The following is a 22,703-nucleotide window of genomic DNA, read 5'->3' as shown; positions in this document are numbered from 1 at the left end:
GCTACGATTTATTCACCTTTTCCTGCCTCCCTTTCCTTCTGATACTCCCATTACATGTATTTTGATTCAGTTAATGTTGCCACAGGTCTCTGAGTCTCTTCTTTATTTTTTTCAAAATTTTATCTCTGTTCTTCAAATTGGTTAAGTTTTACTAATCTATTTTCAATTTATTGATTCTTTCTCTGCCATTTTGAATCTTTTGTTGAGCCCCTCTCATGAATTTTTTATTTTGGTGATTATCATTTTCAAGTCCAGAATGTCCATTTTGTTTCTTTAAAATTAAAAAAAGATCTATTTGTTGAGATTCTCTACTTGTGGAGTCATTGTTGTCATACTTTTCCTTAATTCTTTAAACATTATTCTCATCAGTTCTTTGAAAATATTGTTAATAACTGCTTTGATGTTTTTTGATGCTAAATCCGTATCTGGGTACTATGAAGGACTCTATTGCCTGCTTTTTTCTTTTCTTAGTATGAATCACATTTTCCTATTTCTTTTCATATTTCATAATTTTTGTTGAAAATTGGACAGCTTAGATAATATATTGTAGCAGCTGTGGATTCTGATTGAATTTTTTATGCCCCTAAAGCTTGTCATTGCCGATTTTTGTTTAGTAACTTGTGTAGAGTAAATCTGTAAAATTATGTGGAAGAGAATGTCTTTGCTCAGTTTATTATTATTGTTGTTTTCTTGTTAAGACTGGCTTCCTGTGGTCACCTTTTATGTCAGCTAATGATTGGTCAGAAATAGTGCTCAAACACATAGAGCCAGTAAGGCTTTTCCCTTCTGCTGACAGATCTGTGTATTGGGTAATTGGGTAATGTATTTGAAGTTCAGGTCATTTTTCAAGTTTGTCCCAGTTTTTATGTTCCCCTGAGACTTCTTGTATCTCCAACCAGGAATGCGTGGATAGTTTGGGATTTCTCCACTCTCTGTTACACATGCCTGTAGTCTCTGTTTAGCTAAGTACATGGAGAGTCTATCAAGTTCATCTATGGCTGTCTCTCCTCCAAGATCTCTCTGTTAAGCCCCTTACTAATCTGACAGTCTACTTGTTTTTTGTCCTAGTTGAAACTTCAACCTTGCACTTACTTGGATAGCTTCAGAATTTTTCCTTTTACTTCTGGGCATAGGTTTCTGTTTTCCACTCTGAATCATCTCAGCCTCCCTCTGTCACCATAGCTGCTAGTTTTCATGGCCTGTTCCACTTTTGTAGAACTACTACATTGAATTAACTGGTGGGGGAGGAAGGGTAATGGGAGCAGGCAGAAAACAGTGTCACAGACTTCTGATGTTCACACACAACTTCAGTAGATTTTCATGAGAACATATTTCTCAGCTGATTGTATGCCTTTGGTCAGTTTCCAGTCATTTGAGATGATTGTTTTTTGACAAGTTTTTTTTTTCAGCTATATATTTGATTTTACAGAGAAGATTTGCTGAACTCCTCATTCCATCATCCTGGAAGCATCCTTTGCTTTCTTTTGGTGTTTTTTGAAGTGTTTTTTAAAATGTGTTTTTTCATATAAAGGCATACAAAATATTGCATAAAAAGCATATAATTTTAAAGTCCATTTTACTGTTATTTTGTAAGAGACTATAGTTCATTTAATGAAGATTATAATTAAACAGAAAATTAATCTTTTTATGTTGCAGATTTCAAGTTCCACCTATAAAGACAGGAATGAGGAGTATAAAAGACAGTTCACACACCTACCTGATACAGAGAAGCTGATAGCAGGTAAAAAAGACAGGAAGTTACAAAAAACCACTTTACTACTTCATCAAAATAGAGCTGATGAGTGACAGTATTTGTAGAAAGTTTAAGTCTTTATACTCAACAGAAATTGTTTTTCAGTATAAGCAGCATCTTGTTATTTGTAATTAGGCAATGTAAAACTGAGTTGTAATTTGGGGAGGAGTGATTTCTGAAATACTAAGTACAGTTGACCCTTGAACATTGAGGGGGTTAGGAGCGCTGACTCTGCAGAGTCAAAAATCCATGTATAACTTACAGTCAGCCCTCCATATCCACTGTCCCTTTGTGTCTGTGGTTCCACATCCACAGATTCAACCAATCACAGATTGTGTAGTACTGGAGTATTTATTATTTTTAAAAAGTTCACATATATGTGGGCCTGCACAATTCAAACCCACGTTATTCAAGGGTCAACTGTAATCACTAGGACCTAAGAGGAAATTATTTGTCAGTTTCTTCTGGTGCTTATTTCGTGTGGTTTTATGGGGAAATTTTAAATTTGATGTTTAATATATATTACCTTTCCTCAGAAAAAGGTGCTCCTTAACGGTTATAGAGCATTTTTTATAAATTTTTAAGGCTTTATCATTACTCATGTAATCTTTCAGGTAGTTTTTTTGAAATAAGCTTTAAGAGGAAAACTTAGTCATAGTTCTTACAGAAGTGCTTTATTTTGCATATAAGCATAATATAGATTCTTTACAATCAAAATGAAGAGCAAGGTTTTAGTTTTAGTGTATACTTCATTTAAACCATTTATTCATGGGAGTTTCTCAAATTTCTGCTGCTGTTGGTCAATATTCAGTTCAGTGTAACTGAATTTCTAGAGAGTTCAGTTCTTTAAATATCATAGTAATGAATTAAAACAACTTTTAAAAACATTGGGAAGTAATAGTCTCATGAGAAAATGTTCAAATATGGCATAAGAGTGTATGGTGAAAAGTGCATGGCCCTTCCAACCAAGACCACTCTGACCTTCTTCTTGAGTAGTAGCCACTTTTAGCAAGTTCTTATATATATTTCCAGAAATTTTCTGCATGTATAACGAGGAGAATGTACATATATTCCTAACAGAACTTAAACAGGTGCACACTCTTCTTACTGTTTTCAGTCTTGTTTAGAGCTCTTTCTATTAGCACTACTTATGGATCTAGTTCATTCTTTTAATGGCTGCCTAGTAGTCAGCTGAATGAATTTTGTACCATAATTTGTTTAACAAATCCCCTGCTGATGGACATTTTGATTGATTCCTGTCTTTCACTACTACTACTGGTGTTACACTGAAACTTCTCGTCTATTTGTTTTGGCACACATGTGCCACATGTATTGTAGGATAAATTACATGAAGTGGAATTGTGATAAAAAGGTAATGAGCATTTAAAAGGTTTACATTATTGCCAAATTGTCCTTCAAAAAGGCTACACCAATATTTATTCTCATCAACAGCATAGGTGACTTCCTGTTGTGCCACACCACAGGAACTTTGCTTAGGCAAAATTTGGTAGGTAGAAATGGCATTTAAATATGCATTTCTTTAATTATGAGCGAGGTTGAATATCTGTCTATAAACCATTTGTATTTCTTTTTCTATGAAACTTTCTCTTCATAAACTTTGCCCATTTTTTTCCTAGTGGATATTTTTCTTTTTCTTAATTTGTAATAGCTTGTTAGATGCTAAAAAATATGTGTTTTCATGTGTATTGCAAATGTTTCTTGCCAGTTTGTCACTTGAAATCAATGACTTTTCATGGAAAACTTTATGAAATGTATTAAATTCATCACTGCTTTCTTAAAAAAAATTAATCAGATGATACAGTGATACATACTCATGATAAAGCATTAAAGCCATATAGAAAAATATATATAAAACATTGAAAATCATTGGTGATCCTACTACCTATGTGTAATTTTGTTTAATATTTTATAGACAAATTTCTGAACATCTTTTAGTGTGTATATATGTTTTCAAAAATTTACATTTTATATTTTTCCTCACTGTTATAATAAACTTGTTCATTGTGTAAAACTTGGAAAATATCAACATTTACAAAGTAGAAATCCAAAGCCACTTACAATTGTATTATTCAGAAATAATGTCAATGACACACACACCTATAAAATTAAAATATAACATTGGGATCATTCTGTACAAATGCCTTTAAGTTCTTAGCTTTAACCATATATTGGATCACTGTCTTCTGAAACAGAATGTCCTAACTTTAACCTTTCATTTATTAAAACAACTCAGTATTATTTCAGATCCACAATATTGTACCTTATAACTTAGTTCAATAAACATTTATTAGCACTCATTATGTGCCAGACACATGCTGTTTCTGAAGAACTTGCAGTCTGGTGGGAGAGCAGACATATAAAGAAATCACTAAGATTCAGGGTGACATGAGCAGTTTTAACAAGATACAGAAGTAGTACAAAGGAAGATGTAACATCTTGGAGGAAGACAAGTATTTTAATTTGGAACATGTTGAGTTTGAGTTGCCAAGACAACTAAAAATATACATATTTTATGTATATAAAATATTATCTGGAAATAAAATTTAGTATATGCTACAGAAGCCTTTAACTGATCTCTGCCCTAGCTTTCCATGCCTTTAATCTATTTGGTACTGCAGCTTTAGAGGTTTTTCTACAGTGCAGATCTGATCAGATCAAAACCCTTCATGGATGGTATTCCAGTGACCTTGGAGTAAAGCTGGCTTATGTGGTCTTTCATATATTTTAAATATCCTCTCACCCCTCATCTTTCATCAAGTTCCCTTTAGTCTGTAGCTTTTTTATGGCTGGCAACAGATAAAATGGACTAATTCCTTAAAAAATACAAACCACCAAACCTAACCTAAGAAGAAACAAATAGTTTGAATTAAAGAAGTTGAATCTGTAGCTTAAAAACCTTCCAAAAAATAAAAAGAAAAGAAAGAAAGAAAGGAAAACAAACCTCTGGGCCTGGATAATGTCGGTGGTGAAATCTATCAACGATTTATGGAAAAACTATTATCTTCCCTTCCAAAAATAAGAAGGATCACTTCCCAACTCATTTTATGAGACTAGTATTAGGAAAATCCCAAAACCAGACAAAAACATTCCAAGGAAAGAAAGACCAATAGCTGTCATGAACATAGAAATGAAAAGCTGAAACAAAATATTAGCAATTGAAATCCATCAGTTTATTAAAAGGATTGTGGTTCATGACCAAGTGAGGTTCATTCCAGGAATTCCAGACTAGTGCAACACACACAAAAAAAACCAAAAAAAAAAAAATCAATCAATGTAATTTATCATCTTAACAAACTAACTGAAAAACCATGTGTAGCTCACAGCGAAAGAAAAATGTGACAATGAATATATGTATGTTCACGTATAACTGAAAAATTGTGCTCTACACTGGAATTTGATACAACATTGTAAAATGACTATAACTCAATTAAAAAAAAAGGAAAGAAAAACCACGTGATCATCTCAATAGATGCAGAGAAAGTATTTTATGAAATTCAACATTCATTCATAATTAAACTCTCAGCAAGTTAGGGATAGAACTTCTTCAACCCTCCTTAGAATTAACTATGAGAAAGCTACATCTGACAGCTTACTTAATAATGAACGAGTGGATGCCTTGCACCTTAAATTAGAAAGAAGGCAAAGATGTACTCTCTCACTCCTCTTACTCAGCATCATACTAGACGTCATAAGTGCAGTAAGTGCAATACACTTGAAAGGAAATAAAAGGCATATACAGATTAGAAAAATAGGGAAAAAAACTAACTTTATTGGAAATAGACATGATTATTCATGTAGAAAATCTCAGATAATCTACAAAAAAAGTTCTAGATTTAATGAGTGAGTTTAGTCACGTCTCAGGATTGAAGATCATTTGAGGGTAAAAGAGAATCATATTCATTTATACGAGTGATGAGCAATTGGAATTAAAAATATGCAGTTTACATCAGAACCTCCCAATAATAGAAGTACTTAAGTATAAATCTAACAAATACGCAGGCTTTATATGCTGACAACTGTAATGCATTGATATTGGAAGTCTAAATAAATGTTTTTAGATTGGAAGACTCAATATTGTTAAGGTCTTAATTCTCTCAAGTGAAAAATCCCAGCAAGCTTTTTTGTGGATGAAGGAACAGACTGATTCTAAAATTTATATGGAAAAGCAAAGGAATTAGAATAGCCAAAACAATTCTGAAAAAGAAGAACAAAGCTGGAAGACACACATTACTCAATTTCAAGACTTATGAAGCTACAGTAATCAAGACAGTCTGCGATTTGCCAAAGGATTGACATTTAGATCAATGGAACAGAAAAAAGCCCAGATATAAAATCATACAAATACTGTGAACTGATTTTTGACAAAGATGCAACAAAGGCAATTCAATGGAGAAGATTTAGTTTTTTCAACAAATGGTGCTAGAACAAATTAGATGTCCATATGCGGAGAAATGAACCTTGATGTTTACTTCACACTTTATACAGAAATTACCTCAGAATGGATCATTTACATGAATAAATATAAAACATTGAACTGTAGATCTTCTACAAGAAAACATCTGGGTTTTTCTAGAGAAAATCTCTGTGACTTTGGATTTGATAGTGACTTTTTATATGCAGCACCAAAAGCATGATTCATACAAGGAAAAACTGATAAATTGCACTTTATGAAAATTAAAATCTTCTGCTATGCAAAAGATGCTGTATGAAGAGTGAAAATAGCAAGCCACAAACGAGGAGAAAATAGTTGTTATCTGATTTGAAAAAAAAAAAAAAAAACCCACTTCTATCCAGAATAGAAACTGTTCTTAAAAGTTAATAGTAAGAACACAAACAGTCTAGTAAAAAATGGGCAGACACTTGACCAGAGGAGATATATGGGTGGCAAATAAGTGTATGAAAAATTGCACACTATCATTTGTTACAGGGAAATGCAAGTTAAAAGTGCAGTTAAATAAACGACATACCTAATAGAACTGCTAAAATTAAAAATGAAAACAACTGACAACACCAAATGATGCTGAAGCTGCAAAGCTATAGGAACTCCACCTTGCTGGAGGACGTGAGTGTGGCTGACTCTCCCACATGGAGCTCACCGGTCAGGTACCCGATACCTGTCCCTGGTTTAACCAGCCCTCTTTGTACCTGCTGATTCTAAGTGTGGAATCTCTGCGGTGGCACAGGGAAGGGTGGCTGTTGTCTCTACTGCAGACTTCTCTGGTATGTTTTTTGAGCTGAGGCTTTCTGTTTGGTTTATCCATTAGTATCAACTTTCTGTCTTCTAAGAATGTATTAGAACTGCTAGTTGGCTTATGTACCGTTCTTATACCCACCCCTCAGCATTGTTATAAATTGAATCTCTTTTATACGTCTTCCCTGTCATTTCAAAGGAATTTTGGAGAAGGAGGGGAAGTAAACCCATGTCAACTTCATCAAGAAGGTCTATGTACTAGTTTTGTACTAAAATAAGTGTTTACACTTCTAAATATGTTTATCGTTTTGAATGTATTCACCTTGGAAGGAACAGATGCTTACTTCAGTGATGTTATTGCTCAAAACATTTTTTAATTTCTCTGATTAAATGAGTGAAGAACCTAGATTTTCATGCTGGAAAATGTTGTGTTGGGGAAATATAATTAAAAACAAAATATCCTGCCAACCCAGAAAACCTCTCTAACAAAAGTAAAAGAGAAAGGAAACACTTTGCTTTATTATTGAATAAACATTAATTTAGAATGTGATGTGCATCACAGGGGATCTGCAAGAGACTGTAAAGGCGGAAAGAAATCTTTCCCTTTTATATAGGCAGGTGGATACAACCCATTACACATGTTCTAAAGATAAATGATAACTAGTCCTCAAGAAAGAGGACTTGACAGCACCATATGTCACATCAGTTCATCTTAAATTCACCAGGTAATTGGGGCAACTGTGTTAGCTAATTGACTTTATCCAAAGGAAAAAAAACTCACATCTTAATGATGCAAGTTAGTTTTGCAACTTGGAGCCAGGTGCCCTCAGAAGTTAGGCTCCCACCCACTGACAGAAATGGGTCATATCTTTCCTGATGTTTACATTTGAAAGAGATGGCTCACAGGTCCTGGAGAAAACTTACCTGTGTTATAAAATTGGCAGGAGGCTTCTTTTGCTTTTAAAGAGATTTGCATCTCAAAGGTGCAGAGAAAGAATTTACAAGTTTTCTAGAGAAAATACTCCAAGAGAGGAGGAGAGTCTTTTTCTCTTTTCACCAGGGAAAATTAAGTTTTTTCTTTTTCAATTTGTATTTACCTTTACAGTTTTCTCGGGTAAAAAGCAAAGGAAAAAAATCAACATCAGATATAAAAAATGAGAATGATTATCTTTTGTATTTTGTGTACTAAATCTCAAAGCAGTCCTAAAAATGTTGTTCCAAAGAGTCTTAAGCTGTATCAGCTTCATTGGGCTACCAAAGATGATTGCTGCTAGGAAAGAATACTTTGGGATATGTATTTCCTGACATGATTGTTTAAAAAACATATTCTCTTAATTCATTGTCATTTCCCTCATGTAGATATGCCTAAATTCTTCTGTAAAACTGAATAGTGCATCTTGTTCATTTAAATATGTGTATACTACTTATTGTGCAAGCTTACTGTGGAAGTATATGGTGCTGATTCACTCCATCTGTATTCCTGTAACACTTACATGTTTCCAGTGTATTCTTTGTTATAGTTATTAAAGTAAATCTTTAAGGGTTGGAGCTATTCAGTTGTGCTGAAGTTGATCATGTGATAACTTGTGAGTTGATGTTAACACACACATTAAAGTGACGTATGTTGCTTGGTTAATTTTCTTAATGTAATTCTAACTTTCCAACCACCAATAATAAAGTTATAAAATCCATAAAGCAATTTTTGACACACGTTATTTTCTTATTCCATTGTAGATGAATCAGACTGTTAATATGACTCAAGTCAGGTAGAATGTTGCCTTCTGAAGTGCTGATTGTTACTGTGGTGCATGTTTGTTTATCTGTAGGGAAATTGGGAGCAAAAAAAAAAAAAAGTAAAATCCTTCTGCTTTTTAAAAAAAATTTTCCACTTTTTGCTTAGGACATATTGCTAGGAAGCCATTTTACAAAAAATCAATTTTAGAGAGGTATAAGTACATTGCAACAAAACACACCTGTTTTAGGGAGACTGTTTTTAAAAAAACTACTGAGAAAAGTCTGTCAATCTATATCAAATAGTCTTCAGTTGAAATAATCCAGTTAGTTAGTGTGGCTGTGAATAGAGTTAATGTAAAATAGTGCAGTGGTTCTCCAAGTGTGGTCCACAGACTCGCAACTTCAGCGTCACCTGGGACCTTGCTGTAACTGCAGACTCTTTGTCTGAGCCCAGACATATTTAATCAGAAACTCTGGGGAAGGGGCCTAGCTATTATCTGTATTTTAATAAATCTGCCAAGTATTTCTGATATGATGGTTGAGAAGCATCTAATTAATAAAATGTTTCAGTGATTTAGACAAAAATTTCAGGATACCTCAAGTGACCTTTAGCCTAACCCCTGTTTTAGAGATACATACTAGTAAATGGGTAACTCAATTTGCTCAATTATTTACTAGGATTTTTTTGTTTGTTTGTTTGGTGGCATCTCAGTTTTATTTTGCTGAAGGAAGCATTGTGAAAGATTGAATTCCTTTGCTCAATTTTTAGTATTTGCTTAGAAATTTAACATGACCACATTTAAATATTTTGAAGTTCATAACCACAATAATTTTTTCCTAAAATTGCTAATCATTTTATATAGTTTAAAAATTTTCTGTTAGCCTAAATCTCCTCATAGAAGCTCTTTATATCTTGTATTACCAGTAATTTAGCAATTCTGTTTACATTAGCCGCAGAGCCAGATCTTCATCTTAGAGGCATGGTATTAACTTGTTGGTAGGCACTGGCATTTGTCAGAGCACTCTTGATTTTGCTGGACGCTTGTGCTGAGGTAGGGAGGATCAAATTTGAAAGTAACTTAAAATGTATACAATTTTTAGTTATCCTTGCTCCTTCCTTTACCCTTACCCAGTATCTAATTAGCTACCAATTCCCCATCAGTACTACCCCTTAAATACCTCTGAATCTAACTACTTCTTTCTCTAGCACTGTCCTCTCCTGGTCTGAGTCATCATCAGTTTCCCCCTGAAGTTCCAGTGGATTTATCTGAAGTCATTCTCACAGTGTGATTGAAGTAGTCTTTAATAATTTACATCTGACCATGTCCCTTCCATTTAAAATTCACTGATGGCTTTTCATAAAGTCCAGAGTCTGCCATGGCCTGTGAAACCTTACATGATCTAGCTTCTCCAGCTTCTCTAGTGAAAGAGATCTGTCTTTGTATAGTTGCTCAAAGGTGCTGTTTTCCCCCCATACCACAGGGCCTTTGCACATGCTATTCCAGCATGGTCCAGCTGACCCTTTACTGATCTTTAGATCTCAACTTAAAGATCACATTTTTGGAGAACTTTTCTGAATATTCTCTCCCTACCTCATCCCTCATACCTGTACACCCCTTGTTATATGGTCTCAGCTTTGTCCACATTTTGATCATTATACTTATTTTTGTATTTTCTTTTTATTGTATGCCTTCCCCTCTAGACAGTGTTCCATGAAGGTGAGGTCCATTTCCGGTAACCCTAGCAACTAGCAAAATATCTGGTTATCTGGTGTTTGGTGCCTGAAGTATATGGATAAATGAATGAATGAATGAATTAGCTAATGAATAGAGCGATGACTTTCCATGTGTTAAAATAGTGTAAGATTTACGAAGTTGCCAGATTTTTTTGGTATGTGTAAGTAACCTGTTCCTTATTTTTTTTGTGTGTATGTAGATTATGCTTGTGCTCTTCAGAGGGACATTTTGCTTCAGGGACGACTATACCTTTCAGAAAACTGGCTTTGTTTCCATAGCAACATCTTCAGATGGGAAACTACAGTAAGACATATTTTCACTTGATTTGCTGATACAGATAATTGCATAGATAGAAATGTATCCAGCCAGCTTAAAAATAATGTAATTAGATTTCAAAGCAAGTTTGTATTTATATATCTATACTTGTATACATCCAAATATATTTATATGTAGTGTAAGTGTGTAATATATATTTCTTAATACATTGAGCTCCATTTGTACACATTTAATATAGTTGGGAAAAGAGATTTCAGGTTGAAAAAAGCTTGAATATACCTCCTTTTGGCTGCCAAAATCATGTCTTATGTGACAGACTGAATTTTGCTTGTGCATTTGTGTGTATGTGTTAATGTGGAACATAAAATGTGACAGACTGAATTTTGCTTGTGTATTTGTGTGTATGTGTTAATGTGGAACATAAACACCCACGTGTCTTCTCACACTGTATCCTAATATTAGATATAGGAGCTGATGGAGGAAATTACTGAAAGGAAGATGTCTGTTTACTGTGTTTTTCTCAGAGAATGTAAGCCTGTGCTTATTAACTCCTTCAGGTTTTTCGCCTGAATATTCTGGATTAGATTGATGTAATGTTGGTATTTTGTGTTGTATATGTTTCTGAGAAATGCATTTTGCAATTTTTCATTCTTTGTTATGTGTTTAGATTTCTATTGCTTTAAAGAACATAACCTTCATGACCAAGGAGAAAACTGCTCGACTCATCCCGAATGCTATCCAGATTGTTACAGAGGGTGAAAAGGTGAAAAACGTTTCTGCCTTTGCCTTATTACATGATGTGGAGAAAATCTGCCTCATACTGGTCATCAGTGTTGGGAATATAGGCAATTGTTGGAGTTAGGAATATCTAATAGAGATACACTGTATTTAATACTAGATTTCTGTGTACTTATTGGTTGCTGATTAACTTTAAATGACAGCTAACATTTTTTGTACTTTATAGTTTACAGAGCACTTTCTCCCAGGTTTTTTCATTTCTTCATTATTAGAGGTGGATAGGGTAAGCATTATCAGAACATCCTTATTATTTCTAAACACCCTAATAATTCTGTGATTGTTGGTGAGTCAATAATATGTGCACAATAGAAACTTAATGAAAACCAGTGGTTCTGGTGAACAGAGATTTGGTAACATACAAATAAGCACAGGATCATTACAGTCTTCTTTTAGAATGGCGACTTTCTTTAACTGCCATCATTTTTTATTATCCACTACAATATCCATCATTTCTTGGTATGAAGAATCTTTCTCTCTCCACCTGGAAAATTAGTAAGAGCTTTGTATGTGACATTAGAAACATAATGATGAGAAAGAAATAAGGAAGGAAGGAAAAACAGGAAAGTATGGAAGGGAATTATGGAGAAGGGAGGATAGAAGAAAGGAAGGAATGAAGTGAAAGAGAAAAGAGGAAAGAGACAAAGGAAAGAGTAGGGGTGGGGAGAGAAACACAATCGAGATTGAATCATTGTCATGATACATTTTAATCTTGTAAAGTTTCTTTCACATGAGCTTTCAACTTTCAGTTTTATTTTTAAACGATCTCATCCCTACACTTCCGGGTACAGTACAGAGAACTCTTCTCCTCTGAACCATTTGAGAATAAGTTGTCAATAACGTTCTGAAGCCTCATCATCCCAGACATCACTCCAGATAGTCTAGCATGTACTTCCAACAACGACATTCTCCTATATAACCACAACATCACCATCAAATTCAAGAAATTACCATTGATGGTTATCACCATCCAATCCTCAAACCCCCTTCAGTTTCCTCGGTTATCCCAGTAATATCCCTTATAACAGATAGATCGATTTGGAAATATATGTTACATTTGGTTGTCATGTTCTTTAATTTCCTTATTTTGGGCTAGTCTCTTAGTCTTTCCTTGACTTTTGTGCCCTGACACTTCTAAAGATTACAGGTCAGTTATTTTCTAGGATGTCCCTCAATTGTGTTTGATTTTTTTCTTATGATTAAGTTTAGGTCATGCAATTTTCGCAGAAATAACACAGAAGTGATGCTCTGTTCTTTCCATTGCATCCCATTAGATGGTACATGATTTAATTTCTACCATTACTGGTGATATTCACTTTAATCACTTGAATGAGGTGGTGTCTTCAGATTCTACTGTAAAGTTAGACTATTTTCCTTTGTAATAGCGTTTTGTGGTAAGCTACTTTGAAACTATGTAAATATACTATACCTCATCAAACTTTAAATTTATTCACTTGCTTATATCAGTATGACTTCATAGTTTCTTACTTTATTCAGTGAATAAATGCCATTATTATTTATTTTGACGCTAAAATTGTCCCACATTTGGTCAGTGGGAGCTCCCTCAAGCTGGCTCTTGTGTCCTTTTGACTATTCCCAGCATTGTTTGAACATTTCCTTGGTTTTTAGCATAAGATGTTATATAGGCCTTCCCTGCCTCAGCCCTGGAATCAGCCATTTCTCTAAGTAGTCCTGGTTTCTTTTAGGGGAGACTGATTTTTAGAAGCCAGTGTGTTCATTGCTATTGAGGTGTCACTGTTTGAACCCTCTAATGGGCAGAACAAGGGGATATACAATGAATATATAAATTACACACCCGTACACATAATACACATACATATATATCCCCACTTACACATCTGTGTTTACCTACCTACCTGTCTGTCTATGACAAATCACCAGTTCACACCAGTACCTCTAATTCCAGTGCAACACCACAGAGTTCATTTTTGTTTTCTTCCTTTTGTATTTAGCTCCCTTCTCTGACTGAGACAAACCAGCCTCTTCTTATCCTTAATATGTTTACTTCGTTGATCAGTAACCCATCTTCACCTCCCCTGCTGCTCCTTCCCCACGCTTGGCTTCTGACACTTTGAGTCAGGCTGCTTCCCATCCCACTGCCACACGGGTGCTCCCATCCCGTGAGAGCTCCGCTCACCCTGCTTGGGGTGACACCCCCTGCCGAGCACCCTCCCTGTTTTCCCTGTACGCTGCGCCAGGTCACCGCTCCAGAGGGACGCCCTCCGTCTTCTGCTTGTGCTCTGACATTCTGTGCTGGTCCACCACCGTGCGCAGCTGCCCTCCTCACCCTGCTTGGGCTCTGACTCCCCAGCACAAATCCTCCTCATGGATTCCATCACACTGCGTTGCCCTTGCCCGCTCTGGCTCTGATGTGCCTTGGTGGGCGCCCTGTCCATGGCTACACTGTTCAGCGTGCTTGGGTTTGGACATCCACACCAGGCTCCCCCATTCCATGGTCGCCCTCCTTGGGCTCTGATTTGTGCCCCTCACCCCATCCTTGTTTTCATGCTGTGCTCCAGATCACCCCCATATGTGGAAGTCATTCTTACCTCCTTGGGCTCTGACACTCCACACAGGGCAGCCCTTCTCTGCAGACTGCTTCTCATTTTTGTCTGGTTCTGACAACCTGCCTTGGGCTACTGCAGCTCCTCTGCCCCTCCCCTCCCCTCGCCTCCTCTTCTAGGTGGAAGGGAAGGGAACAAGACCTAAAATAAACATTCTTAATTTTACAATTAATATATGTGATGAGGAAAAATCATAAATTTCTTTATGGCAGGACAGTCAAACTAAATCAGAACTGAAACACACATAACAACCACCTACACACCCATTTTGGACGAGCCTTTCCCGGTGTCTGGTGTGCACCTGCATTACACATTAACCAGACCTCCTCAAGGCAGGAGGATGTAACCAGCCTTTGAGAAGAATGGTCCCATTCTTCAGACGTCAGCACTGTAATTTTAAGATTACTATTTCTCTTTCCATCCTGTACAGGGAGTTGCAGAGACCTAAAGGCTTGCTCTGTACGTGCACACCTGAACAAACATCTCTGATTAACTTTATTTATAATGTTAACCTGTTAATGTGATACATCATTCTTTGTCTAACCATATCTCTAATGCTTGACCAGTGGAACAGACCTCAGAGCTTTCTGAAAGACTGTCTCCTGGGTTATAACCCTCAGTTTGGCTCAAATAAAATTCTCTCTTTTCTTTCTAGCTTGATAGTTAATTTGAGTTTTTGTCGACATAGATATCCATTGCTAACAATTCATTAAACAATTCAAAAACTACCATCCTACTTCCATGCCTGTAATCCCCGATTGCCTGGCTTTTTTAAAGGCAAATACTGTTATCAGTTTGGTATGTATCTTTTCAGACCTTTCAGACCTTCTTCCTTTGTACTTACGTGTATGTATGCATCTACATAAGCATATAGTTTTGCTTTGTCTTTAAAGTAAATGCTGTGTTTTACATGTTATTCTTCAGTTCTCTTTTCTTAAAAAATAGTGTAACATTATCTCTTGGCATCACAGGTTAGCACATAGGATAGGCCCATCTCTGTTTATTAAAGTGCTATATAGTATATTTCATAGGACGGACTTACCATAGTTTCCTTGACTGTTAGTTCATTTCCATTGTTCTGTTGTTACAAGTAGTGCTGCACTGAACTGTCTGACCATGCTTTCTTAAGCTCACATGTGTCTCTTTCTCATATAGGTAATGGAATTTCAAGGTCAAGCATTTTAACTTCAGTAATGATAACAACTAGGATTTGCTGAACATACTTGTTCTAGACACTGTATTAAGTTTTTTACATATATTTTCTCAGTTCTCACAAAAAAATTGCTAGTATAATTATTCTCATTTTGTAGATGAGGAAACCAAAGAAAAGTGACTCAAAGTCATAGAACTAAGTGGTAGAGCCGGCACATGAACCCAGGTAGTTTATTTGCAGAGACCCTGGTCCGGATTACCTCACTATATTGATTCGGTGATCTCTTTTCCCATCATCATGGGAACAAAAGTCTACACTACTAAATATTTATCCCTTCCATGTACTCTGTGATTAAAGGAAGGTTAATCAGGGCACTTTTAGTTGTCTTAGGTTTTAACACACATTCTGTGCCCCAGCGGCTTAGAGATGTCATTATCCAGAACTCCTTCCAAACTAAGCTTATTATTGAATCAAGATTTATTAATAAATTTTTAAAATTACATATATAACAAGGAATAAAATAAGATGGCAATTTACATAGATTACCCAGAAAGATGGGAGTGTTAAAGAGCTGAAAATGTGATTCTGTACAGAGAGGATAAAGTCCATAGCAAGGCCTTTAGTTTAAGAAGAGGGAATTAGTAAGCATAATACCGTGGTGAAAAGTGGTGGACTATGACATTTTTCTTATCTGTATATGTACATACAAGGTTGTAAGGTGATTAAAATACAAAAAGCAAAACAGTTTGGTCTAAGAAAAGGAAATAGTAAATAGTAAATAGTGATCATTAGATCCCATATTACATATGCAATTATATTTGGAAGAGCTCCCAGATATATGGGCCCCTGTTATCAAAAGTTTTGCTTTTTGAAGAATATTATATAAACAAGATTTCAATTTATTAACTGGCAAATATTACTTGAAAATCTTTCTATGAAAAGTATAAATACCCCAAATATAATTTTGTTTGGCATTTTATTTAATAAATCAAACATAGAACTGGGCTTTCTCATTCCTAAAAATAACCAATCTGAAAAGTCACTAACTAGGGGATGAGAAGAGATGGTACACTGAGAGACTGTATTTAGTGCTGCCACTTGTCATATTTTCTCATAAAATCCTATTTTATGATGTGACTTTGCAAAAATCAGTTATATGCAGAGGAAGAGATAGGGCTAAAAGCCAACATGGGATTATAGATTGAAACATGCTGTTTTTCTTCTACAACATGTAAATCAAAGTTTAGTGTTAACATGGGGATTTTGTATCTATAATCAGTTGAGATTAGGTATTTCTGGATTTTTTAGAAGATAATATAATTTTGAATTAGGATACTTAAAAAAATCTATCTCTGAAATCCACTTGTATTTTTTTTCTTATTGTTTGTGTATATTTGACTCAAATGGCCACCATATCATATCTCTTTGCAAAGTTCAGAATAAATAAAATTTTAATTTTTTCATAAGTTTACTTAGATTGACTTTAATAGTTAAACTACAATAAACATAAATAGCTACCCATCTCAAGCTCCTTTCCCTAGTAAATATTGATAAAATTGTATTTGGTGTAAGGCACAATTTAAAAAAATAATTTGTTCATGCACCAATTACCTGTTTTTCTTCTGTTGTAACAAAAAGTTTAACAAAAATAGTATATGAAGTAGGCAGTGGTGACCTACTAGTTTGCTTTGACCATAGCAAGTGCCAGCAGACCATTGTGACAGATACTTTCCCCTTTTTTTCCATGATGCTAAAATTGTTGTATTATTTGTCTTTGCAGTTTTTCTTTACATCTTTTGGTGCCAGGGATAGAAGTTACCTCAGTATCTTTAGGTTGTGGCAGAACGTACTATTAGACAAGGTAAGTGTTCACACCAGAGGTGAGTGCTTGTTATAACAGCGACCTCCCAATGTGTACCTAAACAGTGTTTGTGAGTTGAAAGCTCCTTTTTATTTTTATGGAGTTAATTTTGACTAGACTCTTCAAATTCCAACAAGAAACTTGAAGTAACATAAAATCCATAGTTACAAGTTAAGATGTTAATTGTAACCCCCAGGGTAACCACTCAGAAAATAACTTTAAAAATATGGTAAAAGAAACATAAAGGGAATGAAAATGGCACACTAGAAACATCTGTTTAACACATAAGAAGGCAGTAATGGAGAAATAGAGGGACAAAAAGACCTAAGACACAGAAAACAAATTACAAAATGGCAGACATTACATTAAATTGTTAAACCTAAGTGGATTAAACACTTCTAGCAGAAGGCAGAGGTAAGCAGAATGAATGAAAAAAACATGATTTGACTATATGCTGTCTAAAAGAAACACCTTAGAGGTAAAGATAGAAATTGATGGAAAGTAAAATGATGGAAAAAGATACACGATGCAAACAATGATCAAAAGAGAGCTGGAGTAACTATAGTAATATCGGACTAAATAGGCTGAAAGATAAAAATTACTAGAGACAAGGAAGAAGATTTTGTAATAATGAAAGGGTCAATCCACCTGGAATTCATAACAATTGTACACTTACATGCATCTAATAAGAGAACTGTAAGATTCATGGAATAAAAACTGACAGAACTGAAGAGAAAAATTGACAATTCAACAATAATTGTTGGGAGATTTCAGTACCCCGCTATCACTGATATATAGAATACCCAGGCAGAAGATCAAGGAAACAGAGGAGTTGAACAACACTATAAACTAACTAGACTTAAAAGACATCTATGGGACATTCCACTCATAACAGAATATACATCCTTCTCAAGTGTACACGGAACATTCTCCAGGAGAGAGGCCATATACTACGTCATTAAACAAGCCTTAATAAATTCGAAAGGATTGAAATAATACAAAATATGTTCTCTAACCACATTGGAATGACATTAGAATTCAGTAACAGAAGTAAATTTGGGAAATTCACACAAAAAAAGTGGATATAAAGCAGAACACTCCTAGAAAGCCAAGGGGTGAAAAAAGAAATCACAAGGGAAATTAGAAAATACTTTGAGTTAACTGAAAGCAAAAAACCCCAGCATACCAAAGCTTATGAGATATAGATAAAGCAGTGCTTAGTGGGTAGTTTATAACTATAAACACCTATATTAAAAAAGAAGAATGATCTTGAATTAACTTTCCACCTTAAGAAATTAGAAAAAAAGAGAGAGGTGAAGCTCCAAGCAAGTAGAAGCAAGGAAATAATAAAGATTAGAACAGAAATTAATGAAATATAGGATAAAAAATAGTGGTAATCAACATAACCAGAAGTTCTTTATTTGAAAAGATCAACAAAATTGACAAACCTTTAGCTAAGTTTACCAAGAAAAAAGAAGATTAAAATGATTTCATCCAGAAGTAAGAGTGGTAACATTACTACTGACCTTACAAAAATAAAGGGTTCATTCTCTGAGCAATTGTGTGCCAACAGATTAGTTAGCCTAAGTGAAATGGACAAATGCCTAGAAAGTCACAAACTATTGAAAGTGACTCAAGCAGAAATAGAAAATCTGAATAGACCTATGTCAAGGAAAGAGATTGAACTAGTAATAAAAAAATCTACCTATAAAGAAAAGCACAGGCCCAGATGGCTTCATTGGTGAATTCTGCCATATGTTACAGTAGAATTAACACCAGTCCTTCACAAAATATTCCAAAAAACAAAAGAGGAGGTAACACTTCCCAGCTCACTCTATGAAACCAGTATTACCTTGATAGCAAAACCAGACAAAGAACCCCACAAGAAAACTACAGACCAGTATTTATGCTCAATGTAGACACAAAAATCCTCAACAAAATAGTAGCAAACCAAAACCAGCAATACACAAGAAACATTATATGCCATGATTTATACAAGGTTGTTCAACATATGAAAATCAATCAATATAATACACTATATTAGAATAGAGGACAAAAACACGACGTGATCATTTCAATCAGTACAGAAAAAAATTTTAACAAAACCCATCATCCTTTCATGATTAAAAAACAAAACAAATTAGGTCTAGCAGGGAATTTCATTAACCTCATAAAGCTCATAGCTAGCATATTTAATGGTGGAAGACTATAATGCTTCCCTCTTAAGGCCAGGAACACAACAAGGATGCTCTTTCTTGCCACTTCTATTCAACATTGTATTGAAGGTTCCAGCCAGAGAAATTAGGCAAGAAAAATAAGTAAAAGACATCCAGACTAAAAGTGTAGAAATAAAATTGTCTCCATTGGCAGATGACATGTTTTTGTATGTATAGAATTCTAAGAGCACCAATAAAAACATGTTAGAACTAATAAGTTCAGCAAGGTTGCAGAATACATGACCAAAATACAGAAATAAGTTGTATTTCTATATATTCACAATAAAAAAACTGAAAATAAAATTTAAAAAGTTTATAATAACATCAAAAAAGAATAAAATACTTGGGAATACATTTAACAGAAGTATAATACATGTACACTGAAAGCTGCTAAACATTGTTGGAAGAAATTAGACTTAAGTAACGAAAAGAATCTCATGCTTACGGATTGGAAGACTTAATATTGCTAAGATGGCTGTACTCCCCAAATTGACCTGCAGTTCAGTGTGATCCCTATCAGAGTTCCAACTGGTATTTTTGTAGAAATTGACAAGTGAACCCTAAAATTCATATGGAAATAGAAGGTACCCACAATAGCAAACAAATCTTAAAAAAGAAGAACAAAGTTGGATAAATTAGTCTGTTAGGGCTGCCATAACAAAATGCCATAGAGTGGCTTAAACAACAGAAAGTTATTTTCTTAGAGTTCTGGAACCCAGAGGCCCCATCTCCAAATGCCATCACATTGGGATTTGGGGATTCTACATATGAATTGGGGGGGGGGCATAATTCAGTCCACAGCAACCTCATTTAACCTAATTTCCTCCTTAAAGTCTCCATCTCCAAGTATAATCATATTGGGGGTTAGAACTTCAACATGTGCATTTAGGGGGATACAATTCTGTTCCTAACATTGGAGGACTTACACTTCTTGATTTCAGTGTTTACTACAAAGCTGCAGTAATCAAGGCAATATATCTCCTGGCATAAATCTAGATATACAGGTTAATGGCATAGAATTGAGACTCCAGAGATAAAATCTTACACTTAACCAATCATAAATTGATTTTTGACAAGGGTGCCAAAACAATTCAATGGGGGAAAGAATAGTCTTTTCACCAAATGGTGTTAGAATAACTAGATATCTACATGCAAAATAATAAATTTTAACCCCTACTTCATATTATATACAAAAATTAACTGAAAATGGATCATCGACCTAAGTGCAAGATCTATAAGTATAAAACCCTCAGAAAAAACTGTAGCTGTAAATCCTCAAGCCCTTTGGATTAGACATTGGTTTCTTAGATAGGACATTAAAGCTCAAATGACAAAAGAAAAAAATAAGATAAATTGGCCTTCATCAAAATTAAAAACTTTTGTGCTTGAAGGGGTCCATTAAAAGAGGGAAAAAGACAACTAACTCATTGAGAGAAAATATGTACAAGTTATATATCTGATAGGTATTTGTGTCTAGAATATATAAAGAACTCTTACAACTCAACAAGAAAAAGACATATAACCAATTAAAAATGGGCAAAGGATTTAAATAGTAATTTCTCCGAAGAAGTTATACAAATGACCAAGTGCATAGAAGATGCTTAGTGTCATTTGCTATTAGAGAAATGTAAATCAAAACCATGAGATACCCCTTCACACCCATTGGAATGGCTAAAATAAAAAGACAGATTAGCAGATGTTGAAGATGTGAATAAATTGGACTGCTCATGCATTGATGTCGCATCATAAAACTGAAAAAATTGATAAACAGTTTTGTAGTCTCTCAAAATGTTGAACATAGAGTTAGCATATGAACCAGCAATTCCATTTCTAGGTTTCTATGCAGGGGAATGGAAAGCTTACGTTCACACAACAACTTGTACTAAAATATTCATAGCTTTATTCATAGTGACCAAAAAATGGAAACATCCTCAATGTCCATTAACAGAAGAAAGTGTACATACAGATATACAAAATGTATAGTCATACAATGGAATAGTATTTAGCAATAAAAAGGAGTGAAGTACTGATACATGTTACAACATGGGTAAACCTTGAAACATTATGCTACGTGAAAGAAGCCAGTCCCCAAAGAACACATATTTGATGATTCTATTTTTATTAAATGTCCAGAATCGGCAAATTCATAGAAATTGAAAATAAATTTGTGACCAGGGGAGGGAGGAATGAGGAGTGACTGCTAATGAATTTGGGCATCTTTTTGGGTTGATGAAAATATTCTAAAATTAGTACTGATAGTTGTACAACTCAGGATATGCTAAAAACTACTGGATTGTATGCTTTTAGAAAAGTGAATTTTATGGTTTGTGAGTTATATCTAAGTAAAGCTGTTACTGAAACAACTGGTTTGGGAGAAGAATAGAGCTTTCCAGCTGATAAGAAAGGCTCCTCTGCAGTGAGAGCTCAAACACCACTGGTGGGAACTTGACCTCTCCCCACCACTCCCCAGATAAGCCCCTCATTGGAGTGGACGAATTTTGCCTGCGGGATTTTAGGATTGAATGCTGTAACGAATTTTCAAACTTTAGGGAACCTGCTGAGATTTGGCTCTTTCAAACAGTGCTTTGCTCAGATGCTTTCACTTTCCTGGAGTTCAGGGTAGGGGTGGGGTGGAGGGGCAGGGGGAGTGGGACACTATGCGAAGTGACCTGGAAGTCGGGAGGTGGAGGAGAGAGAGAAGAGAGAAGCGGGTCGTGTAGGGAAGCGTGCCAAGCACAGACCCTCCTCCCTCCCTTGCATAACAGACAAGGCTGGCAGGGCAGCCCCAAGACCAACCCCCACTTCCTTGAGTCTTTCTTGGCGTTTGGGCGCCCAGTCTCCCTCGGAGCCCGATGCCCATGCTCCTGGCCTGGGAGATGCTCAGGCTGGCAGGCCTGCGAGTGCCGGGACCAGCAGTGCCTGGCAGCCAACTGCAAGAGCACAAAACCGCTGCACTGAGGTGTGCGGCCCGACAGCCCCACTCTGCCCTTCCAGGTCGTGCTGCGGAAAGCCTCCGCCCCGCAACTGCAGGCCCGCCGCGTTCAGACGCATCATCATAATTACAGATGGCTGCTCTTACTGGCATAGGGCTGAAAACTACAATGTTGCCATAGGGACATGGCTAACTCTACCCCAAACACCAAGTTGTTTTGATTGCTCTGGAAATACCCCGGGTGCATTATTTAATTCTAACAAGGAGCTGCTACCGCATCCCACGTTCGGTGATACGCTGGATCAGAGCGGCCTCTCCAAATCACTTTCGAGCTTACTGCACGTGAGGAAATTGGGATGCAGCCTCAGGAAAACAAATACCTCCAGGGAAGTGATAAAGTGCAGGCTTAGCCAGGGGGAAAACTGAGATCTGAAATTTAATGAAAAAAGA

The 22,703-nt window shown here is 35.6% G+C and overlaps 1 protein-coding gene across 2 annotated transcripts in view; it reads left to right on the top strand.

Moving 5' to 3' along the window:
* The window catches only part of GRAMD1C (GRAM domain containing 1C), an 86,708-nt gene that overhangs the window by 21,570 nt on the left and 42,435 nt on the right, over nt 1–22,703 (top strand). For both annotated transcript variants that reach the window (XM_064495168.1, XM_031455526.2), the window contains 4 exons: nt 1,657–1,741; nt 10,635–10,738; nt 11,379–11,474; nt 17,025–17,105. In XM_064495168.1, the coding sequence (XP_064351238.1) occupies nt 1,657–1,741; nt 10,635–10,738; nt 11,379–11,474; nt 17,025–17,105 (366 nt within the window). The remainder of the gene's footprint in view (nt 1–1,656; nt 1,742–10,634; nt 10,739–11,378; nt 11,475–17,024; nt 17,106–22,703) is intronic.

This window comes from Camelus dromedarius, chromosome 2 (assembly GCF_036321535.1).
Source record: "Camelus dromedarius isolate mCamDro1 chromosome 2, mCamDro1.pat, whole genome shotgun sequence".
NCBI classification, from domain to species: Eukaryota; Metazoa; Chordata; class Mammalia; order Artiodactyla; family Camelidae; genus Camelus; species Camelus dromedarius.
This window is presented reverse-complemented; position numbering and strand designations above follow the sequence as displayed.